We start from the raw sequence: 25375 nt of genomic DNA, 5'->3' as shown, positions 1-25375 counted from the left end.
GGTTGGGATGACTGGAGTTGGACTGAAGGATCTGTTTCTGTGCTGTATGAAAAGGTTAACTCTGTTTCTCTCAGCTGCCAGACCCGCTGAGTTTTCCCAGCAACATGGAACATTATCAAGAAGGAGTTAGATATAATTCTTAGGGCTAAAGGGATTGAAGGGAATGGAGGAGGGATTAGGAACAGGGGACTGAGTTGGATAATTAGCCATGACTGACTGTACTGAATGGCAGAGCAGGCAGGCTCGATGGGCCAAATGGCCTCTTCCTGCTCCTATTTTCTATATTTCATTCAAGAAGTGCCTGTTTTGAAAAGAAAGCTTAGTTGCCCTCTGCGCCGCCAACCACATCAACAACTTGCATTTATAAAGCGCCGTCAACATCTCAAACTGCTTTGTATAGTTAATAAGAAGGAGGAATGAGGCTGGGTGACCAAAAGCTTGATCAAAGAGACCAATTCGAAGAAATATCTTAAATTCAGGAAGCAGTGGAGAAGTTGAAGGAGATAATCCTGGTGTTCAGGGCCTGGGAAGTCATGGATACACTGAAGCTGGAGCAATGTAAAAAAGAGGTGCACAAGTTAAATGAACACTTTGGAAAAAGATGAACATACTCTTCCCTCCGTATGGTGATGTCTTTAACTGGAGGAGGATTGTTCTCAGCCGGCTCTGTCGAGATGCTGTCTTTTCTCAGCGAAGCACAGGTGGAGGACAGGAAACTCGGTCCAAACTTTCCAGACACATTGAAATCTAAATCTGTGTCAGAACAATCACAGTGTCACCAATTACTGGAGACTGGAGCTAATGCTCACTCAATAAGAAGCAAGTCCACCTCACACCAACAGTTTGCAGAATTTACCGCATTAGAGAAACCTTTGTAAAAAGTAAGACATCCAGAACTTCTCTGCAAATATCACAAATCCCCCCCCGGTGACCCCCCCTATAAACACTGACACACTCCCCCCTCCCAGGGACACCCTGTAAACACTGACACACTCCCCCCAGGGACACCCTGTAAACACTGACACACTATCCCCCCCGGGGACTCCCCTGTAAACACTGACACACTCCCCCCAGGGACCCCCCTGTAAACACTGACACACTCCCCCCGGGGACTCCCCTGTAAACACTGACACACTCCCCCCGGGGACTCCCCTGTAAACACTGACACACTCCCCCCCCCCCCCCCCCCCCCCAGGGACACCCTGTAAACACTGACACACTCCCCCCAGTGACACCCTGTAAATACTGAAACACTCCCCCCCCAGGGACACCCTGTAAACACTGACACACTCCCCCCAGGGGCCCCCTGTAAACACTGACACACTCCCCCCAGGGACCCCCCTGTAAACACTGACACACTCCCCCCGGGGACCACCCTGTAAACACTGACACACTCCCCCCAGGGACCCCCCTGTAAACACTGACACACTCCCCCCGGGGACCACCCTGTAAACACTGACACACTCCCACCCCAGGGACCCCCTGTAAACACTGACACACGTCCCCCCCAGGGACCCCCCTGTAAACACTGACACACTCCCCCCCCAGGGACCCCCCTGTAAACACTGACACACTCCCTCCCAGGGACCCCCCTGTAAACACTGACACACTCCCTCCCAGGGACCCCCCTGCAAACACTGACACACTCCCCCCACCCCCCGGGGACCTCCCTGTAAACACTGACACACTCCCCCCAGGGACCCCCCTGTAAACACTTACACACTCCCCCCGGGGACTCCCCTGTAAACACTGACACACTCCCCCCGGGGACTCCCCTGTAAACACTGACACACTCCCCCCCCCCCCCCCCCCCAGGGACACCCTGTAAACACTGACACACTCCCCCCAGTGACACCCTGTAAATACTGAAACACTCCCCCCCCAGGGACACCCTGTAAACACTGACACACTCCCCCCAGGGGCCCCCTGTAAACACTGACACACTCCCCCCAGGGACCCCCCTGTAAACACTGACACACTCCCCCCGGGGACCACCCTGTAAACACTGACACACTCCCCCCAGGGACCCCCCTGTAAACACTGACACACTCCCCCCGGGGACCACCCTGTAAACACTGACACACTCCCACCCCAGGGACCCCCTGTAAACACTGACACACGTCCCCCCCAGGGACCCCCCTGTAAACACTGACACACTCCCCCCCAGGGACCCCCCTGTAAACACTGACACACTCCCTCCCAGGGACCCCCCTGTAAACACTGACACACTCCCTCCCAGGGACCCCCCTGCAAACACTGACACACTCCCCCCACCCCCCGGGGACCTCCCTGTAAACACTGACACACTCCCCTCGGGGACTCCCTGTAAACACTTACACACTCCACCCCCCCCCCTCCTCCCCCCCTCCCCGGTGACCCCCCTGTAAACACTGACACCCCCCCCCCAGGTACCCCCCTGCAAACACTGACACACTCCCCCCACCCCGCGGGGACCTCCCTGTAAACACTGACACACTCCCCCCGGGGACTCCCTGTAAACACTGACACACTCCCCCCGGGGACCCCCCTGTAAACACTGACACACTCCCCCGCACCCCCCCCTCTCCTCCCCGGTGACCCCCCTGTAAACACTGACACAATCCTGCCCGGGGACCCCATTGTAAACATTGACACATTCCCCTCAGGGACCCGCCCCCCCCCGTAAACACTGACACATTCCCCTCAGGGACCCCCCCCCACCCTGTAAACACTGACACGCTGCCCCCCCGGGGACACTCCTAAAAACACTGACACACTCCCCTTGGGGACCCGCCTGTAAACACTAACAAACTCCCCCCGGAGACCCTCCTGTAAACACTAACAAACTCCCCCCGGAGACCCCCCTAAAAACACTGACACACTGCCCCCCCCCCCGGGACCCCCTGTTAAGACTGACACACTCCCCCCTCCCCCCGGGGACCCCCGTGTAAACACTGACACACTCCCATCGGGGACCCTCTGTAACACTGACACAGTCTCCTCGGGGACCCCCCAGTAAATACTGACACCCCCTCTCCCCAGAGACCCGCCTGCAAACACTGACACACCCCCCCCCCCCCCAGGGACCCCCCCGGAAAACATTGACACACTCCCCTCGGGGACCCCACCATAAACACTGACACACTCCCCCCAAGGACCCGTCTGTAAATACTGACACACGCCCCTTGGGGACCCCACCATAAACACTGACGCACTCCCCCCGGGGCCCCTCCTGTAAATACTGACACACTCCCCTCGGGGACCCCACCATAAACACTGACACACTCCCCCCAGGAACCGGCCTGTAAATACTGACACACGCCCCTCGGGGACCCCGCTGCAAACACTGACACACTCACCCCTCCCCCCGGGGACCTCCGTGTAAACACTGACACACTCCCCCTACTGGGACCCCCCTGTAAATACTAACACACTCACCCCTCCCCCCAGTGACCCCCTTGTAAATACTGACACACCCCTCCGGGGACCCCCGTGTAAACACAGACACACTCCCCCCCAGGGACACCCCTGTAAACATTGACACACTCCCTCCCAGGGACCCCCCTGTAAACACTGACACACTCCCTCCCAGGGACCCCCCTGTAAACACTGACACACTCCCTCCCAGGGACACTCCTGTAAACACTGACCCACCTCCCAGGGACACCCCTGTAAACACTGACACACTCCCCCCGGGGACCCCCCTGTAAACACTGACACATTCCCCCCTGGGGACCCCCCTGTAAACACTGACACACTCCCCCCGGGGACCACCCTGTAAACACTGACACACTCCCCCCAGGGACCCCCCTGTAAACACTGACACACTCCCCCCAGGGACCCCCCTGTAAACACTGACACACTCCCCCCGGGGACCACCCTGTAAACACTGACACACTCCCCCCAGGAACCCCCCTGTAAACACTGACACGCTCCCCCCGGGGACACCCTGTAAACACTGACACACTCCCCCCCGGGGACCCCCCTGTAAACACTGACACACTCACCCCTCCCCCCGGGGACCTCCCTGTAAACACTGACACAATCCCGCCCGGGGACCCCATTGTAAACACTGACACACTACCCCCTAGGGACCCCCCTGTAAACACTGACACACTCCCCCCCAGGGACCCCCCTGAAAACACTGACACACTCCCCCCCAGGGACCCCCCTGTAAACACTGTCACACTCTCCCCAGGGACCCTCCTGTAAACACTGACACACTCCCCCCCAGGGACCCTCCTGTAAACACTGACACACTCCCCCCCAGGGACCCCCCTGTAAACACTGACACACTCCCCCCTAGGGACCCCCCTGTAAACACTGACACACTCCCCCCCCAGGGACCCCCCTGTAAACACTGTCACACTCCCCCCCAGGGACCCCCCTGTAAACACTGACACACTCCCCCCCAGGGACCCCCCTGTAAACACTGTCACACTCCCCCCCAGGGACCCCCCTGTAAACACTGTCACACTCCCCCCCAGGGACCCTCCTGTAAACACTGACACACTCCCCCCCAGGGACCCCCCTGTAAACACTGTCACACTCCCCCCCAGGGACCCCCCTGTAAACACTGACACCCCCCCCCCAGGGACCCCCCTGTAAACACTGACACCCCCCCCCCCCAGGGACCCCCCTGCAAACACTGACACACTCCCCCCACCCCGCGGGGACCTCCCTGTAAACACTGACACACTACCCTCGGGGACTCCCTGTAAACACTGACACACTCCCCCCTAGGGACCCCCCTGTAAACACTGACACACTCCCCCCCAGGGACCCCCCTGCAAACACTGACACACTCCCCCCACCCCGCGGGGACCCCCCTACAAACACTGACACACTCCCCTCGGGGATTCCCTGTAAACACTGACACACTCCCCCGCCCCCCTCCCCCCTCTCCTCCCCGGGGACCCCCCTGTAAACGCTGACACACTCCCCTCGGGGACTCCCTGTAAACACTGACACACTCCCCTGCCCCCCCCCCTCCTCCCCGGTGACCCCCCTGTAAACACTGACACAATCCTGCCCGGGGACCCCATTGTAAACATTGACACATTCCCCTCAGGGACCCGCCCCCCCCCCGTAAACACTGACACATTCCCCTCAGGGACCCCCCCCCACCCTGTAAACACTGACACGCTGCCCCCCCGGGGACACTCCTAAAAACACTGACACACTCCCCTTGGGACCCGCCTGTAAACACTAACAAACTCCCCCCGGAGACCCTCCTGTAAACACTAACAAACTCCCCCCGGAGACCCCCCTAAAAACACTGACACACTGCCCCCTCCCCCCCGGGGACCCCCGTGTAAACACTGACACACTCCCATCGGGGACCCTCTGTAACACTGACACAGTCTCCTCGGGGACCCCCCAGTAAATACTGACACCCCCTCTCCCCAGAGACCCGCCTGCAAACACTGACACACACCCCCCCAGGGACCCCCCCGGAAAACATTGACACACTCCCCTCGGGGACCCCACCATAAACACTGACACACTCCCCCCAAGGACCCGTCTGTAAATACTGACACACGCCCCTCGGGGACACCCCTGTAAACACTGACACACTCCCATAGGGGACCCCCTGTAAACACTGATACAGTCCCCTCGGGGACCCCCCAGTAAATACTGACATCCCCTCTCCACAGAGACCCGCCTGCAAACACTGACACACACCCCCCCAGGGACCCCCCCGGGGACCCCCCTGTAAACAATGACACACTCCCCCACAGACTCCCCTGTAAATACTGACACACTCCCCCAGGGATACCCTTATAAATACTGACACACTCCCCTCGGGGACCCCCCTGTAAACACTGACACACTCCCCCCAGGGACCCCCTGTAAACACTGACACACTCACCCCAGGGACCCAGTGTTAACACTGACACACTCCCACCGGGGTCCCCTCTGTAAACACTGACCCACTCCCCCCAGGGATCCCCCTGTAAACACTAACACACTCCCACAGGGAACCCCTCTGTAAACACTGACCCACTCCCCCCAGGGACCCCCCTGTAAACACTAACACACTCCCACAGGGGACCCCTCTGTAAACACTGACCCACTCCCCCCGGGGACATCCCTGTAAACACTGTCACACACCCCCCGGGGACCCCATTTGAAACACTGACACTCGCCCACAGACTCCCCTGTAAATACTGACACAGTCCCCCAGGGATACCCCGAAAAATAATGACACACTCCCCCCGAGGATCCCCTGTAAACACTGACACACTCCCCCACAGACTCCCCTGTAAATACTGACACACTCCCCCAGGGATACCCTTATAAATACTGACACACTCCCCCCGGGGACACCCCTGTAAACACTGACGCACTCCCCCCGGGGTCCCTCCTGTAAATACTGACACACTCCCCTCGGGGACCCCACCATAAACACTGACACACTCCCCCCAGGAACCGGCCTGTAAATACTGACACACGCCCCTCGGGGACCCCGCTGCAAACACTGACACACTCACCCCTCCCCCCGGGGACCTCCGTGTAAACACTGACACACTCCCCCTACTGGGACCCCCCTGTAAATACTAACACACTCACCCCTCCCCCCAGTGACCCCCTTGTAAATACTGACACACCCCTCCGGGGACCCCCGTGTAAACACTGACACACTCCCCCCCAGGGACACCCCTGTAAACATTGACACACTCCCTCCCAGGGACCCCCTGTAAACACTGACACACTCCCTCCCAGGGACCCCCCTGTAAACACTGACACACTCCCTCCCAGGGACACTCCTGTAAACACTGACCCACCTCCCAGGGACACCCCTGTAAACACTGACACACTCCCCCCGGGGACCCCCCTGTAAACAATGACACACTCCCCCACAGACTCCCCTGTAAATACTGACACACTCCCCCAGGGATACCCTTATAAATACTGACACACTCCCCTCGGGGACCCCCCTGTAAACACTGACACACTCCCCCCAGGGACCCCCTGTAAACACTGACACACTCACCCCAGGGACCCAGTGTTAACACTGACACACTCCCACCGGGGTCCCCTCTGTAAACACTGACCCACTCCCCCCAGGGATCCCCCTGTAAACACTAACACACTCCCACAGGGAACCCCTCTGTAAACACTGACCCACTCCCCCCAGGGACCCCCCTGTAAACACTAACACACTCCCACAGGGGACCCCTCTGTAAACACTGACCCACTCCCCCCGGGGACATCCCTGTAAACACTGTCACACACCCCCCGGGGACCCCATTTGAAACACTGACACTCGCCCACAGACTCCCCTGTAAATACTGACACAGTCCCCCAGGGATACCCCGAAAAATAATGACACACTCCCCCCGAGGATCCCCTGTAAACACTGACACACTCCCCCACAGACTCCCCTGTAAATACTGACACACTCCCCCAGGGATACCCTTATAAATACTGACACACTCCCCCCGGGGACACCCCTGTAAACACTGACGCACTCCCCCCGGGGTCCCTCCTGTAAATACTGACACACTTCCCTCGGGGACCCCACCATAAACACTGACACACTCCCCCCAGGAACCGGCCTGTAAATACTGACACACGCCCCTCGGGGACCCCGCTGCAAACACTGACACACTCACCCCTCCCCCCGGGGACCTCCGTGTAAACACTGACACACTCCCCCTACTGGGACCCCCCTGTAAATACTAACACACTCACCCCTCCCCCCAGTGACCCCCTTGTAAATACTGACACACCCCTCCGGGGACCCCCGTGTAAACACTGACACACTCCCCCCCAGGGACACCCCTGTAAACATTGACACACTCCCTCCCAGGGACCCCCTGTAAACACTGACACACTCCCTCCCAGGGACCCCCCTGTAAACACTGACACACTCCCTCCCAGGGACACTCCTGTAAACACTGACCCACCTCCCAGGGACACCCCTGTAAACACTGACACACTCCCCCCGGGGACCCCCCTGTAAACACTGACACATTCCCCCCTGGGGACCCCCCTGTAAACACTGACACACTCCCCCCGGGGACCACCCTGTAAACACTGACACACTCCCCCCAGGGACCCCCCTGTAAACACTGACACACTCCCCCCAGGGACCACCCTGTAAACACTGACACACTCCCCCCGGGGACCACCCTGTAAACACTGACACACTCCCCCCAGGGACCCCCTGTAAACACTGACACACTCCCCCCAGGGACCCCCCTGTAAACACTGACACACTCCCCCCAGGGACACCCTGTAAATACTGACACACTCCCCACAGGGACACCCTGTAAACAATGACACACTCCCCCCCCAGGGACCCCCCTGTAAACACTGACACACTCCCCCCCGGGGACCCCCCTGTAAACACTGACACACTCCCCCCCAGGGACACCCCTGTAAACACTGACACACTCCCCCCCAGGGACCCTCCTGTAAACACTGACACACTCCCCCCCAGGGACCCCCCTGTAAACACTGACACACTCCCCCCCAGGGACCCCCCTGTAAACACTGACACACTCCCCCCGGGGACCCCCCTGTAAACACTGACACAATCCTGCCCGGGGACCCCATTGTAAACATTGACACATTCCCCTCAGGGACCCGCCCCCCCCCCCGTAAACACTGACACATTCCCCTCAGGGAACCCCCCCACCCTGTAAACACTGACACACTCCCCCCCAGGGACCCTCCTGTAAACACTGACACACTCCCCCCCAGGGACCCCCCTGTAAACACTGACACCCTCCCCCCCAGGGACCCCCCTGTAAACACTGACACCCTCCCCCCCAGGGACCCCCCTGTAAACACTGACACCCCCCCCCCAGGGACCCCCCTGCAAACACTGACACACTCCCCCCACCCCGCGGGGACCTCCCTGTAAACACTGACACACTCCCCCGCCCCCCTCCTCCCCGGTGACCCCCCTGTAAACACTGACACAATTCTGCCCGGGGACCCCATTGTAAACATTGACACATTCCCCTCAGGGACCCGCCCCCCCTCCGTAAACACTGACACATTCCCCTCAGGGACCCCCCCCACCCTGTAAACACTGACACGCTGCCCCCCGGGGACACTCCTAAAAACACTGACACACTCCCCTTGGGACCCGCCTGTAAACACTAACAAACTCCCCCCGGAGACCCTCCTGTAAACACTAACAAACTCCCCCCGGAGACCCCCCTAAAAACACTGACACACTGCCCCCGCCCCCGGGACCCCCTGTTAAGACTGACACACTCCCTCCTCCCCCCGGGGACCCCCGTGTAAACACTGACACACTCCCATCGGGGACCCTCTGTAAACACTGACACAGTCTCCTCGGGGACCCCCCAGTAAATACTGACACCCCCTCTCCCCAGAGACCCGCCTGCAAACACTGACACACACCCCCCAGGGACCCCCCCGGGGACCCCCCTGTAAACACTGACACACTCCCCCACAGACTCCCCTGTAAATACTGACACACTCCCCCAGGGATACCCTTATAAATACTGACACACTCCCCCCCAGGGACCCCCCTGTAAACACTGACACACTCCCCCCCAGGGACCCTCCTGTAAACACTGACACACTCTCCCCGGGGACCCCCCTGTAAACACTGACACATTCCCCCCTGGGGACCCTCCTGTAAACACTGACACACTCCCCCCGGGGACCCCCCTGTAAACACTGACACACTCCCCCAGGGACCCCCTGTAAACACTGACACACTCAGCCCGGGGACCCAGTGTTAACACTGACACACTCCCACAGGGGACCCCTCTGTAAACACTGACCCACTCCCCCCAGGGACCCCCCCTGTAAACACTGACCCCTCCCCCCAGGGACCCCCCCTGTAAACACTGTCACACCCCCCCCCGGGGACCCCATTTTAAACACTGACACACTCGCCCACAGACTCCCCTGTAAATACTGACACACTCCCCCAGGGATACCCCTATAAATACTGACACACTTCCCCCGGGGACCCTCCTGTAAACACTGACACACTCCCCCCAGGGACCCGCCTGTAAACACTGACACACTCACCCCCGGGACCCCTTGTAAATACTGGCGCACTCCCCCCTCACCACGAGGACCCCCCTGTAAACACTGACACATTCCCCCTCGGGGACTCCCCTGTAAACAATGACGCATTCCCCACCCGGGGACCTCCCTGTAAACACTGACACCCTCCCCCCGCCGACCCCCCTGCAAACACTGACACACTCCACCCCCCAGGGATCCCCCGGTAAACACTGACACACTCCCCCTGGCACCTCCCTGTTAACACCAACACACTCCCCCCGGGGACACTCCTGTAAATACAGAAACACTCCCCCGGGGACGCAATGTAAACACGAACACACTCCCCCTCCGACAACCCCCCTGTAAACACTGACACACTCCCCCCCACCCGGGGACCTCCCTGTAAACACTGACACAATCCCCCTGGGGACCCCATTGTAAACACTGACACACTCCTACCCCGGGGATCCCCCTGTAAACACTGACACACTCCCCCCAGGGACACCCCTGTAAACACTGACACACTCCCCCTGGGGAACACCCTGTAAACACAGACACACTCTCCCCCCCACCGCGGACCCCCCTGTAAACGCTGACACACTCCCCTCGGGGAACCCCTTGTAAACACTGACACACTCCCCCCGGCACCTCCCTGCAAAAACTGTCACACTTCCCCCGGAGACCCCCCTAAAAATACTGACAAACTCTCCCCGGGGTTCCCCCTGTAAACACTGACATACTCCCCCCCCCCGGGGACTCCCCTGTAAACCTTGACACACTCCCCCCGGGGCCCCCCCTGTAAACATTGACACACTCCCCCCGGGGGACCCCCCTGTAAACACTGACACACTCCCCTCGGGGACCCCCCTACAAACACTGACACACTCCCCCCAGGGACCCCCCTGAAAACACTGACACACTCCCCCCAGGGACCCCCCTAAAAACACTGACACACTCCCCCCAGGGCCCCCCTTGTAAACACTGACACACTCCCCTCGGGGGACCCCCCTGTAAACCTTGACACACTCCCCCCGGGGGAACCCCCTGTAAACACTGACACACTCCCCCCAGGGACCCCCCTAAAAACACTGACACACTCCCCCCAGGGACCCCCCTGTAAACACTGACACACTCCCCCCAGGGACCCCCCTAAAAACACTGACACACTCCCCCCAGGGCCCCCCTTGTAAACACTGACACACTCACCTCGGGGACCCCGCTGTAAACGCTGACACACTCCCCTCGGGGAACCCCCTGTAAACACTGACACACTCCCCCCCAGGGACCCCCCTGTAAACACTGACACACTCCCCCCAGGGACCCCCCTGTAAACACTGACACACTCCCCCCAGGGACCCCCCTGTAAACACTGACACACTCCCCCCAGGCACCCCCTTGTAAACACTGACACACTCCCCCCAGGGACCCCCTGTAAACACTGACACACTCCCCCAGGGACCCCCCTGTAAACACTGACAAACTCCCCCCGGGGACCCCCCTAAAAACACTGACACACTCCCCCCAGGGACCCCACTGTAAACACTGACACACTCCCCCCAGGGACCCCCCTGTAAACACTGACACACTCCCCCAGGGACCCCCCTGTAAACACTGATACACTCCCCTCGGGGACCCCCCTAAAAACACTGACACACTCCCCCCAGGGAACCCCTGTAAACACTGACACACTCCCCCCGGGGGACCCCCCTGTAAACACTGACACACTCCTCTCGGGGACCATCCTGTAAATACCGACACACTCCCCTCGGGGACCCCCCTAAAAACACTGACACACTCCCCCCGGGGGACCCCCCTGTAAATACCGACACACTCCCCTCGGGGACCCCCCTAAAAACACTGACACACTCCCCCCAGGGACCCGCCTGTAAATACCGACACACTCCCCTCGGGGACCCCCCTAAAAACACTGACACACTCCCCCCAGGGACCCGCCTGTAAATACCGACACACTCCCCTTGGGGAGCCCCCTAAAAACACTGACACACTCCCCCCAGGGACCCGCCTGTAAATACCGACACACTCCCCTCGGGGACCCCCCTAAAATCACTGACACACTCCCCCCAGGGACCCGCCTGTAAATACCGACACACTCCCCTTGGGGACCCCGCTGCAAACACTGACACACTCCCCCCTTCACCCCGGGGATGCGCGTGTGAACACTGACACACTCTCCCCTTCCCCCCGGGGATGCGCGTGTGAACACTGACACACTCCCCCCCAGGGACCCCCCTGTAAACACTGACACACTCCCCCCCAGGGACCCCCCTGTAAACACTGACACACTCCCCCCGGGGACCAGAGTTAACACTGACACACACCCACCGGGGACCCCTCTGTAAACACTGACCCACACCCCCCAGAGACACCCCTGTAAACACTGACACACTCCCCCCCCCAGGGACCCACCTGTAAACACTGACACATTCCCCCGGGGACCTCCCTGTAAACACTGACCCACACCCCCCAGAGACACCCCTGTAAACACTGACACACTCCCCCCCCCCGGGGACCTCCCTGTAAACACTGACACACTCCACCCCCCAGGGATCCCCCGGTAAACACTGACACACTCCCCCCGGCACCTCCCTGCAAAAACTGTCACACTTCCCCCGGAGACCCCCCTAAAAATACTGACAAACTCTCCCTGGGGTTCCCCTGTAAACACTGACACACACCCCCCGGGAAACCCCTGTAAACACTGACACACTCCCCCCAGGGACCCCCCTGTAAACACTGACACACTCCCCCCCCCCCCGGGGACCTCCCTGTAAACACTGACACACCCCCCCCCGGGGACCTCCCTGTAAACACTGACACACTCCCCCCAGGGACCCCCCTGTAAACACTGACACACTCCCCCCCCCCCGGGGACCTCCCTGTAAACACTGACACACTCCCCCCCGGGGACCTCCCTGTAAACACTGACACACTCCCCCCCCGGGGACCTCCCTGTAAACACTGACACACTCCACCCCCCAGGGATCCCCCGGTAAACACTGACACACAACCCCGGGGAAACTCCTGTAAACACCAACACACTCCCCCCTGACGACCCTCCTGTAAATACTGAAACACTCCCCCCGGGGACCCCAATGTAAACACGAACACACTCCCCCCACCCCCCCGACGACCCCCCTGTAAATACTGACACAATCCCCCCGGGGACGCCACTGAAAACACTGACACAATCCCACCCCGGGGATCCCCCTGTAAACACTGACACACTCCCCCCGGGGATCCCCCTGTAAACACTGACACACTCCCCCTGGGGAACCCCCTGTAAACACTGACACACTCCCCCCAGGGAACCACCTGTAAACGCTGACACACTCTCCCCAGGGACCCCCCTGTAAACACTGACACACTCCCCCCAGGGACCCCCCTGTAAACACTGACACACTCCCCCCAGGGACCCCCCTGTAAACGCTGACACACTCTCCCCAGGGACCCCCCTGTAAACTTTGACAAACATCCCCCGGGGACCCTCCTTTAAACACTGACACACTCCCCCCAGGGACCCCCCTTTAAACACTGACACACTCCCCCCGGGGACCCCCGCCCTGTAAACACTGACACACTCCCCCCGGGGATCCCCCCTGTAAACACTGACACACTCCCCACAGGGACCCCCCTGTAAACACTGACACACTCCCCCCAGGGACCCCCCTGTAAACACTGACACACTCCCCCCGGGGACCCCCCCCGTGTAAACACTGACACACCCCCCCCGGGGACCCCTCTGTAAACACTGACACACTCCCCCCCCAGGGACCCCCCTGTAAACACTGACACACTCCCCCAGGGACCCCCCTGTAAACACTGACACACTCCCCCCAGGGACCCCCCTGTAAACACTGACACACTCCCCCCAGGCACCCCCTTGTAAACACTGACACACTCCCCCCAGGGACCCCCTGTAAACACTGACACACTCCCCCAGGGACCCCCCTGTAAACACTGACACACTCCCCTCGGGGACCCCCCTGTAAACACTGACAAACTCCCCCCGGGGACACCCCTAAAAACACTGACACACTCCCCCCAGGGACCCCCCTGTAAACACTGACACACTCCCCCAAGGGACCCCCCTGTAAACACTGACACACTCCCCCAGGGACCCCCCTGTAAACACTGATACACTCCCCTCGGGGACCCCCCTAAAAACACTGACACACTCCCCCCAGGGAACCCCTGTAAACACTGACACACTCCCCCCGGGGGACCCCCCTGTAAACACTGACACACTCCTCTCGGGGACCATCCTGTAAATACCGACACACTCCCCTCGGGGACCCCCCTAAAAACACTGACACACTCCCCCCGGGGGACCCCCCTGTAAATACCGACACACTCCCCTCGGGGACCCCCCTAAAAACACTGACACACTCCCCCCAGGGACCCGCCTGTAAATACCGACACACTCCCCTCGGGGACCCCCCTAAAAACACTGACACACTCCCCCCAGGGACCCGCCTGTAAATACCGACACACTCCCCTTGGGGAGCCCCCTAAAAACACTGACACACTCCCCCCAGGGACCCGCCTGTAAATACCGACACACTCCCCTCGGGGACCCCCCTAAAATCACTGACACACTCCCCCCAGGGACCCGCCTGTAAATACCGACACACTCCCCTTGGGGACCCCGCTGCAAACACTGACACACTCCCCCCTTCCCCCCGGGGATGCGCGTGTGAACACTGACACACTCTCCCCTTCCCCCCGGGGATGCGCGTGTGAACACTGACACACTCCCCCCCAGGGACCCCCCTGTAAACACTGACACACTCCCCCCCAGGGACCCCCCTGTAAACATTGACACACTCCCCCCGGGGACCAGAGTTAACACTGACACACACCCACCGGGGACCCCTCTGTAAACACTGACCCACACCCCCCAGAGACACCCCTGTAAACACTGACACACTCCCCCCCCCCGGGGACCTCCCTGTAAACACTGACACACTCCACCCCCCAGGGATCCCCCGGTAAACACTGACACACTCCCCCCGGCACCTCCCTGCAAAAACTGTCACACTTCCCCCGGAGACCCCCCTAAAAATACTGACAAACTCTCCCTGGGGTTCCCCTGTAAACACTGACACACACCCCCCGGGAAACCCCTGTAAACACTGACACACTCCCCCCAGGGACCCCCCTGTAAACACTGACACACTCCCCCCCCCCCCCCGGGGACCTCCCTGTAAACACTGACACACCCCCCCCCGGGGACCTCCCTGTAAACACTGACACACTCCCCCCAGGGACCCCCCTATAAACACTGACACACTCCCCCCCCCCCCCGGGGACCTCCCTGTAAACACTGACACACTCCCCCCCCGGGGACCTCCCTGTAAACACTGACACACTCCACCCCCCAGGGATCCCCCGGTAAACACTGACACACAACCCCGGGGAAACTCCTGTAAACACCAACACACTCCCCCCTGACGACCCTCCTGTAAATACTGAAACACTCCCCCCGGGGACCCCAATGTAAACACGAACACACTCCCCCCACCCCCCGACGACCCCCCTGTAAATACTGACACAATCCCCCCGGGGACCCCACTGAAAACACTGACACACTCCCACCCCGGGGATCCCCCTGTAAACACTGACACACTCCCCCCGGGGATCCCCCTGTAAACACTGACACACTCCCCCTGGGGAACCCCCTGTAAACACTGACACACTCCCCCCAGGGAACCACCTGTAAACGCTGACACACTCTCCCCAGGGACCCCCCTGTAAACACTGACACACTCCCCCCAGGGACCCCCCTGTAAACACTGACACACTCCCCCCAGGGACCCCCCTGTAAACGCTGACACACTCTCCCCAGGGACCCCCCTGTAAACTTTGACAAACATCCCCCGGGGACCCTCCTTTAAACACTGACACACTCCCCCCAGGGACCCCCCTTTAAACACTGACACACTCCCCCCAGGGACCCCCGCCCTGTAAACACTGACACACTCCCCCCGGGGATCCCCCCTGTAAACACTGACACACTCCCCACAGGGACCCCCCTGTAAACACTGACACACTCCCCCCAGGGACCCCCCTGTAAACACTGACACACTCCCCCCAGGGACCCCCCTGTAAACACTGACACACTTCCCCCCCCCACCCGGGACCTCCTGTAAACACTGACACATTCCACCCCCCAGGGATCCCCTGGTAAACACTGACACACTCCCCCGGGAACCCCCTGTAAATACTGACACACTCCCCCCAGGGACCCCCCTGTAAACACTGACACACCCCCCCGGGGAACCCCCTGTAAACACTGACACACTCCCTCGGGGACCCCCCTGTAAACACTGACACACTCCCCCCTGTAAACACTGACACACTCCCCCCGGGGACCCCCCTGTAAACACTGACACACTCCCCCCGGGGACCCCCCTGTAAACACTGACACACTCCCCCCAGGGACCCCCCTGTAAACACTGACACATTCCACCCCCCAGGGATCCCCCTGTAAACACTGACACACTCCCTCGGGGACCCCCCTGTAAACACTGACACACTCCCCCCTGTAAACACTGACACACTCCCCCCGGGGACCCCCCTGTAAACACTGACAAACTCCCCCCGGGGACCCCCCTGTAAACGTTGACACACTCCCCCCAGGGACCCCCCTGTAAACACTGACACCCCCCCCCGGGGAACCCCCTGTAAACACTGACACACTCCCTCGGGGACCCCCCTGTAAACACTGACACACTCCCCCCTGTAAACACTGACACACTCCCCCCGGGGACCCCCCTGTAAACACTGACAAACTCCCCCCGGGGACCCCCCTGTAAACGTTGACACACTCCCCTCGGGGACCCCCCTGTAAACACTGACACACTCATTTACTCGGGCGTGGTACAGGAAATGGGAGAACATCAGGTGTGCAGGTTGCAGTGCTTGCCTGACACATTGGTATTGTGTTCACGGTCACGACCCCATTACTTTTGAGGACACCAGTTGCTCATTATAGGAAAGACCTGTACGATCTTTTGATCTCTCTGCTTATAAATTGTGTTGAGGATGTACAGGTGTTGGACTGGGGTGGACAAAGTCAAAAATCACACAACACCAGGTTCTAGTCCAACAGGTTTACTTGAAATCATAAGCATTTGGAGTGCTGCTCCGTCTTCGGTACCAGTGCCTGAAGGAGTGAGGCTTCCAAACTCATGTTTTTAAATAAACCTGTTGGATTATAACTTGGCGTTTTGTGACTTCTGATCGAATTCCTTTAGATTGCAAGGTGAGTGAGTGATGCAATGCGACAGGATTGCCACCCAATCAGTAATGAGCAAACTGAAAACTCTACTGACTGTCAGTGGGGGCTGGTTTGCCAGCAGTCAGTAGGTGGCACTATCTGACAGTATTACACACCATTCTCAATCCCTGCATTTAAATAGGAATCTCGGATCAGACTGGAGCGAAGGAACCGAAATCCCAGAGAGACCGAGGAAGGAGCTTTATAATCTAGGGGATTCCCTGTGGAGGGGCTCTGTACACTGTCCCCACAGTGAAGCTCTATATACACTGTTGCCCCATCAAACACTCCCAGGATAGGGGCTTGAGTAGAGTGGTGCTGGAAAAGCACAGCAGGTCAGGCAGCATCCGAGGTAGCAGGAAAATCGATGTTTCAGGCAAAAACCCTTCATCAGGATTGACAATGGAGTATTAGGCAGCAGCTGGCATTCCCATTGGCCATGGAGATTGTGAGGATCGACTAATAACAGAATTATAAGTGTGCTACATTTACTCTGTCTCTAAACCCATGCTGAACCTGTCCTGGGAGTGTTTGATGGGGACAGTGTAGGGAGAGCTTTTGCCCGAAACCTCGATTTTCCTGCTTCTCGGATGCTGCCTGACCTGCTGTGCTTTTCCAGCACCACTCTAATCTAGACTCTGATCTCCAGCATCTGCAGTCCTCACTTTTGCCTACTCCCAGGATAGGGACAGCACGGGGTTAGATACAGAGTAAAGCTCTCTCTACACAGTCCCCTATCAAACACTCCCAGGGACAGGGACAGCACGGGGTTAGATACAGAGAGAAGCTCGCTCTACACTGTCCCTGTTAAACACTCCCAGGATAGGAACAGCACGGGTTTAGATCCAGAGTGAAGCTCCCTGTACACTGTGCCGTTAAACTCTCCCAGGATAGGGCAGCACGGGGTTAGATACAGAGTGAAGCTCTGTCTACACTGTCCCCATCAAACACTCCCAGGGACAGGGACAGCACGGGGTTAGATACAGAGTGAAGATCCCTCTACAGTGACCCCATCAAACTCTCCCAGGGACAGGGACAGGGACAGCATGGGGTTAGATACAGAGTAAAGCTCTGTCTACATTGTCCCCATCAAACACTCCCAGGACAGGGATAGCATGGGGTTAGATACAGAGTAAAGCTCCCTCTACGCTGTCCCCCATCAAACACTTCCAGGGACAGGGACAGTACAGGGTTAGATACAGAGTAAAGCTCCCTCTACCCTGTCCCCCATCAAACACTCTCAGGGTCAGGGACAGCACAGGGTTTGATAAGGAGTAAAGCTCATTCTATACTGACCCCATCAAACACTCCCAGGGACAGGGACAGCACGGGGTTAGATACAGAGTGAAGCTCTCTCTACATTGTCCCCCATCAAAACCTCCCAGGACAGGGACAGTACAGGGTTAGATAGAGAGTGAAGCTCTCTCTACACTGTCCCCTATCAAACACTTCCAGGGACAGTATAGGGTTAGATACAGAGTAAATGTAGTGTACCTATAATTCTGTTATTAGTATACCCTCACAATCTCCATGGCCAATGGGAATGCCAGCTGCTGCCTGAATACTCCATTGTCAATCCCTGGAAACCTCCAGGTGATTGTTGCCCTATGTGATAAGACCATGGGCTAAGTAGGCCATTTGGCCCATTCACTGTGATAAGACCACGGGCTAAGTAGGCCATTTGGCCCATTCACTGTGATAAGACCATGGGCTAAGTAGGCCATTTGGCCCATTCACTGTGATCATGGCTGACTTGATCATCCTCAACGTCACTTTCCAGACTTTTCCCCATAATCCTTGATTCCCTTACCAATAAACATCCGTCAGCCTTGAATGGCCTTCATGACCCAGCCTTAACAGCCCTCGGTGGTAAACAGTCCCACAGATTCACTCTCCTCTGAGAGGAGAAATTCCTCCTCATCTCTGTATTAATTATGAAATCCCTTACTCTGTGATGGTTCAGTCTGGTCCCACAAGGGGAGACAATGTATCCACATCTCTCCTGTCAAGCCTTATAGGAATCCTGTATGCTTCATAAAGTCACCTCTTATTCTTCTAAACTCCAATGAGGGCAGGTGATTTTATGAAACATACAGGATTCCTATCTAATCTAATCAGCCTCTCTTCATAAGACAGTCTCTCCATAGCTGGGATCAGATGAGTGAACCTTCCCTGGACTGCCTCCAATGCCAGTGTACTGGGTGGCACAGTGGCTCAGAGGTTAGCACTGCTGCCTCACAGCGTGAGGGATCTGGATTTGATCCCACCCTCAGGAGACTGTCTGTGTGGAGTTTGCACATTCTCCCCATGTCTGCGTGGGGGTGCTCTGGCTTCCTCCCACAGTCCAAAGATGTGCAGGTTAGGTGATTGGCCATGCTAAACTGCCCCTTCAGGGATGTGTAGGTTAGGTGCATTGGTCAGGGAAAATATAGAATAATAGGGTAGGGGAATGAGTCTGGGTGGGATAGTCTTCGGAGAGTCAGTGTGGACTTGTTGGGCCAAATGGTCTGTTCCCACACTGTAGGGATTCAATGATAAATCTACTGTTCCTTAGATATTTGGCCCAAAACTATTCATGATATTCCAGCTGGGTGCCTTGTTCAGTTTTAGCAAAACGTCCCTATTGTATACACTATTCCACAGAATCATGGAATCCCTACAGTGAAGGTAGAGGCTGTTTGGCTCATCGAGTCTACACTGACCCTCTGAAGAGCATCCCACCCTGTCCCCATAGCCCCGCATTAACGTGGCTACTCGACCTAGCCTTCTCGTTCCCTTTGAAGTAACGGGGTGAATTTCATTTCGGAGGGGAGGGGGAGGCTGGCGCAGAGGAGAGGCCCCGTGGAGGGTGTGGTGGGGGAGGGGGTGGGTGGGGATAGGGATTGGCGGAGGTAAATCCTGAGGAACTCTCACGGAGCTGAGCGGAGAGAGCCTACCTTCTGGGAAGATCCTCTCCGCGTTCTGGATGATGGGCTCCATGACCGTGACCACTTGGACAGAAGACGCCGACGCCATGTCCATCAGCGACACCTTCCTGCAACACGACAAGAAGGCCGAGGCTTGGTTTCTTTCTCAGAAAGTAAAGATTTCATGCGCGTGGGGTCCCATCCTCCTGTGCAGAACAGCTTGCACCGTCCTCCAATACAGAAGTGGGGCCACCTTCCTCATTACCACCTCTAAGGACAGCCCAACCATCCCAATGTACAATGTGTGGTGGGCTAGACTGTGCACAGCAAAATCCCATAAGCAGCTAGCTGAAAATGACCAGGTTCTCTGTTTTCTGCTTGAAAGCAGTTACTGGTTGAGGGATAAATAGATACAAGGAACCTCTCTCAGGTTCTTCTTCAGGTTAGCAGTTTAGGATCAAAGGAGGGGGTGAGGGGCAATGAGTTGACCTCTTCTGTGAGTGATGGTATCTCACTCCCTTCCCGGTGTGTTCCGGTGGGAATTTCATCCAGGATCCTGTTCCCAATTCTCCTCGCTGGATGGCAATCCCATGAGAGTCTGGATCCAATTCAAGAGAGCAACTACTGAGCTGCGGGGGACATGTATATTTTTTAAAAAATTATTCATTCACAGGATGTGGGCATCGCTGGCGAGGCCAGCATTTATTGTCCATCCCTAATTGCCCAGAGGGTAGTTAAGCATCAACCACGTTGCTGTGGGTCTGGAGTTACATGTAGGCCTGGAATCACATGTAGGCCAGACCAGGTAAGGATGGCAGATTTCCTTCCCCAAAAGACGTTAGTGAACCAGATGGGGATTTCCTGACAATGGGTTAATGGTTATCATTCGACTCTTAATTCCAGAATTTTTGAAAAATTGATGCTACCACGTTAGGATTTGAACCCAGCTCCACAGACCATTACCTGAGGTCTCTAGATTAACAATTCAGCAATAATACCACTAGGCCATCACCTAGGTTCCTGCATACCGTTGTGGGAAGCTGAAATGAGGGCACATTCAGGGGAATTATTGATCAGTCATTGGGATAGGGCAGCCCCCTCAGCTTGGAACTGGGTACGAACATAATAATCAGGAGGACCAATAGGCTGCTGGGCACTCCATTCAGAAAGATCGTGGCTGGTCTGACTATATCACATTCCTGCCTACCATGGGTCACAATAACCTTTCTTTCCCTCTTGAGGTTTTCTGAGGTTATTTTATTTATTTATTTTTGGGGGGGCTTTTTGTCCTCATTGTCACTAACTCAGATGTTGGTAACACCGCCACATACAGTCGGTCTCCGGGTTGTGAACAGACTTCAGTTGCAGGTTGATTTGTACACAAGTTGGAACACAATGCAGGATGCTGTAAGGGAAAACTGAGAGAATTGCGGTGGCTGGAAATCAGAAACAAAAAGTTCACCTGATGAAGGAGCAGTGCTCCGAGAGCTCCTGTTGGACAATAACCTGGTGGCGTGTGACTTCTGACCTTCTCCCCACACTGGGAGCTCTCAGTTTCTGGACCCAACCCCCGTTAACTTCTTCCATAATTCCTCTAACTGCTCACTGCTCCTCCAATCACTGGCCACTTCACCTCCACGTTTGATGCTGACAGGTTACCTCGGGAGAGATAAGCCAATCACCTTTCAGGCCCTTGCTTCTCAAGGATCGATCTACTTTGACTAAATTCTCTTCATTTCTGTCCTAAATGGGTGGCCCCTTATTCAGGGGCAGCAATCTCTTCCCCTCACTTGAGGCATAGTGACTCTCAGGTTAAACCACCATCAGTTGTGTGTGTTTCCCTCTCTGAGATCTGGTTAGACTATGGCAGTTATACTGATCCATTGTAGCCCCGAAACCTGGGAAGTAGTGCTGTCAATCAGCACCTTTCCATTTAGGTTTCATTAATTTTGAAAAGAAGTGGAAATGCTTGGGTGAATGTATGTCCAACTTCAGCAGGATCATCAATCCTGATCACAGGCCCGAGCGAGGAGGACAAAATGGCCGCCTCTCTATTGAAGGTAAGTAACACAACTGCACAAAGGCTAGTAACCCGTCACCCAGTCACCCTTTAGTTACACTTGCACAGTACATGGGCTCTGACCAGCCAGCTCAGTGAGGAGACTCTCTGAATCCCCTGTTTATATCTGTCAGCCAGGGCTCCCTGATTGACCCCAGGTTAACAACCCCAATCAAGGATTTCATAGTCAATGAGATCCACCCGACCGTCATTACAATCACTATGGTAACATTGTCAAGCTGCCTGCCAAAGGTGGAGACAGATAACATGACATTCAGTGACCTTCCACCTGACCTTTAACCTACCTTTCATCCCTGGGCCAGAGGAGGTTTGGACCTAGAACTATGGCGATGTTACTTGGACTCATTTTGTTCACTTCTTGATATTCCGCCAACTTTGCCAAAAACTTGATGAGGTACCTGGTTTAAAGAAAGATTTATTGTCTTTTATGTCAGGTTGAAGTTCTCCCGGCACAGTCAGGCCTGCAGTCAGCCATTTTATGTGTGTGGTGAGCACTGTCAATAATTTTAACCACTTTGGGCGTCACCATCCCACCCAGAGCTAATGTTTTGACAAATACTTAGAGAAAATTATTGGAAAGTGAGAGAGAGTCTGAGCATTAAAATGTAGTTCTCCCCCATTTAGTGTACTCCAGTGGGGGTAGGAGGAGAGAGGTGACAGTCCTGTTCACAACCTCCCAAACAAAGGGGATTCTGGGGTTATCTCAAGAATTGTGGGCATCACAATGGCTCAGTGGTTAGCACTGCTGCCTCACAGCGCCAGAGACCCAGGTTCAATTCCTGCCTCAGGCAACTGTCAGTGTGGAGTTTGCACATTCTCCCCGTGTCTGTGTGGGTTTCCTCCGGGTGCTCCAGTTTCCTCCCACAATCCAAAAATGTGCAGGTCAGGTGAATTGGCCGTGCTAAATTGCCCATAGTATTAGGTGAATGGGTAAATGTGAGGTTGCTCTCCAGAGAATCGGTGTGGACTTGTTGGGCTGAAGGGCCTGTTTCCACACTGTCAGTCATCTAATCTAATCAAATACTGTGGGATGTTTAGTCAAATAAATTTATCAAGGCACTTTTAAAGAGCACCTTTCAATCCCACAGCCTCTGCCATCTAACTGCGGCTTGGTTAGCTCAGTTGGCTGTATGGCAGGTTTGTGATGTGATGCCAACAGCATGGGTTCAATTCCTTTACCAGCTGAAGTTACCATCCCTCCTCCCCAATCTCTTCCCCTCACTTGAGGCATGGTGACCCTCAGGTTAACCCACCATCAGTTATGTGTGTTTCCCTCTCTATGGTCTGTTAAGACTATGGCAGTTATACTTGACCCAACTTGAAAGACAAGGGCAGCTGATACATGGAACACCACCCACGACAAGTTCCCCTCCAAGCCACTCACCATCCTGACTTGGAAATATATCGCTGTCCTTCAGTGTCACTGGGTCAAAATCCTGGAATCCCCTCCCTCACAATATTCTGTATATTTTTGGGTTTTTTCTTATTCATTCATGGGATGAGGACGTCACTGGCGAGGGCAGCATTTATTGCCCATGTCTAATTGCCCAGAGGACAGTTAAGAGTCAACCACGATGCTGTGGGTCTGGAGTCACATGTAGGCCAGACCAGGTAAGGATGGCAGTTTCCTTCCCTGAAGGACAGTTGGATTTTTTTCAACAATTGACAATAGATTCAAGGTCATCATTAAACACGAAATTCCAGATTTTTAAAAGTTGAATTCAAATTCTACCATCTGCTGTGGAGGGATTTGAAGCTGGGTCCACAGAATATTACTTGGCTCCCTGGATTAACAATCCAGATAATACCACTAGACCAATCCAAAAATCACATCACATTACATCACATCAAAACAACTGCAGCTGTTCGCGAAAGTAGCTGACAACCACCACCTTCTCTTCTCAGGGTGAGGGGGTGATGGCAACTAGAGATGATCAATAAACGGTGGGCCCATCCAGCGACCACCATCTCCCTTAACAGACTTTTAAAAATTAAACCTGCTACAGAAATGCAAGTTGTTGTTGTCACAAACTTTATGCCAAGTTTTCGTTTGGGGAACTAGCAGGATCTATACCAGCAGGAGGTTTAATCTGAGCCATTGGATTCCTGTCTCTCTCTCTCACAGCACCCCCTTCTCCGTAACCCTTGTATTTGACATTACCGTAAGTTATTGTAGGATTCTGGTGGTAGTTTAGTGCAAACTTCTCTCAGTCTCTCAACCTTCTTGGGAAGATCTTTCTCACTGCAAAAGAGAAACAACAGCAATAATGAGATTCGGGTCTCGGACTGGAATTGCCCCAAACAATTTTAAATTCATCTCAAGGTATCTCCCTCTGACTACCACTGCACTGCCTTGGAGTACCCTTTGTATCCATGCAACTAAAATCAAAATATAGCCAACTGGAAATCTGAAATAAAAGCAGGAAGTGCTGGAGAAACCCATCAGGTTTGGCAGCATCTGCAGAGAGAGAGTAACAGAGTTAATGCTACGAGTCTGGTCTGACTCGTCTTCTGTTTTAGGGCCCAGATAAATGACCCTGGGACATGGGTTCAAATCCAACCACTGCACACTATCACATTTAAGTCAGGCGTCACACCAGGTTATAGTCCGACAGGTTTATTTGAAATCACAAGTCTTCAGAGCGCCGCTCCTTCATCAGGTGAATTTCAGTGACTTCATCTGATGAAGGAACAGCACTCCGAAAGCTTGTGATTTCAAATAAAGCTGTTGGACTATAACCTGTGTGACTTCTGACTTTGTCCAACCCCAGTCCAACACCAACACTTCCACATTCTGACATTGTTAAGTCAATAATTAAAGAAAAGACTTGCAGGGCTGTTGTGATGTAGTGGAAGGAAATCTCCTGTCCTCACCTGGCATGCTCCAGACCCACAGCTATGCGGTTGGCTCTTAACTGCCCCTAAATTGGGCCATAAAAAGGGTAGTTTTTGAGAATTCCAGAGAGTGGGGAGCCTGTGGGATTCTCTGCCACACTAAATAGATGGGGTCAAAACACTGCTTGCAAGAAGGAGTTAGATATAGTTCTCAGGGCTAAAGGAATCAAAATGAATGGGGGAGAAATCAGGAACAGGGGACTGAGTTGG

The 25375-nt window shown here is 56.1% G+C and overlaps 1 protein-coding gene across 3 annotated transcripts in view; it reads right to left on the bottom strand.

Moving 5' to 3' along the window:
- The window catches only part of LOC122542002 (SH3 domain-binding protein 1-like), an 84790-nt gene that overhangs the window by 11043 nt on the left and 48372 nt on the right, over positions 1-25375 (bottom strand). For all 3 annotated transcript variants that reach the window (XM_087978234.1, XM_087978233.1, XM_087978235.1), the window contains 4 exons: positions 24432-24512; positions 22555-22668; positions 20221-20318; positions 612-753 (listed from right to left, as the gene is read on the bottom strand). In XM_087978234.1, coding sequence (XP_087834360.1) covers positions 612-753; positions 20221-20318; positions 22555-22668; positions 24432-24512 — 435 coding nt within the window. The remainder of the gene's footprint in view (positions 1-611; positions 754-20220; positions 20319-22554; positions 22669-24431; positions 24513-25375) is intronic.

The sequence above is a fragment of the Chiloscyllium plagiosum genome, unplaced genomic scaffold (genome assembly GCF_037043375.1).
Source record: "Chiloscyllium plagiosum isolate Xiang-an unplaced genomic scaffold, Cpla_swu_hap1 HiC_scaffold_33, whole genome shotgun sequence".
Taxonomy (NCBI): Eukaryota; Metazoa; Chordata; class Chondrichthyes; order Orectolobiformes; family Hemiscylliidae; genus Chiloscyllium; species Chiloscyllium plagiosum.
Note: the sequence above shows the minus strand (reverse complement) of the source record. Positions and strands in the feature narration are given on the sequence as shown.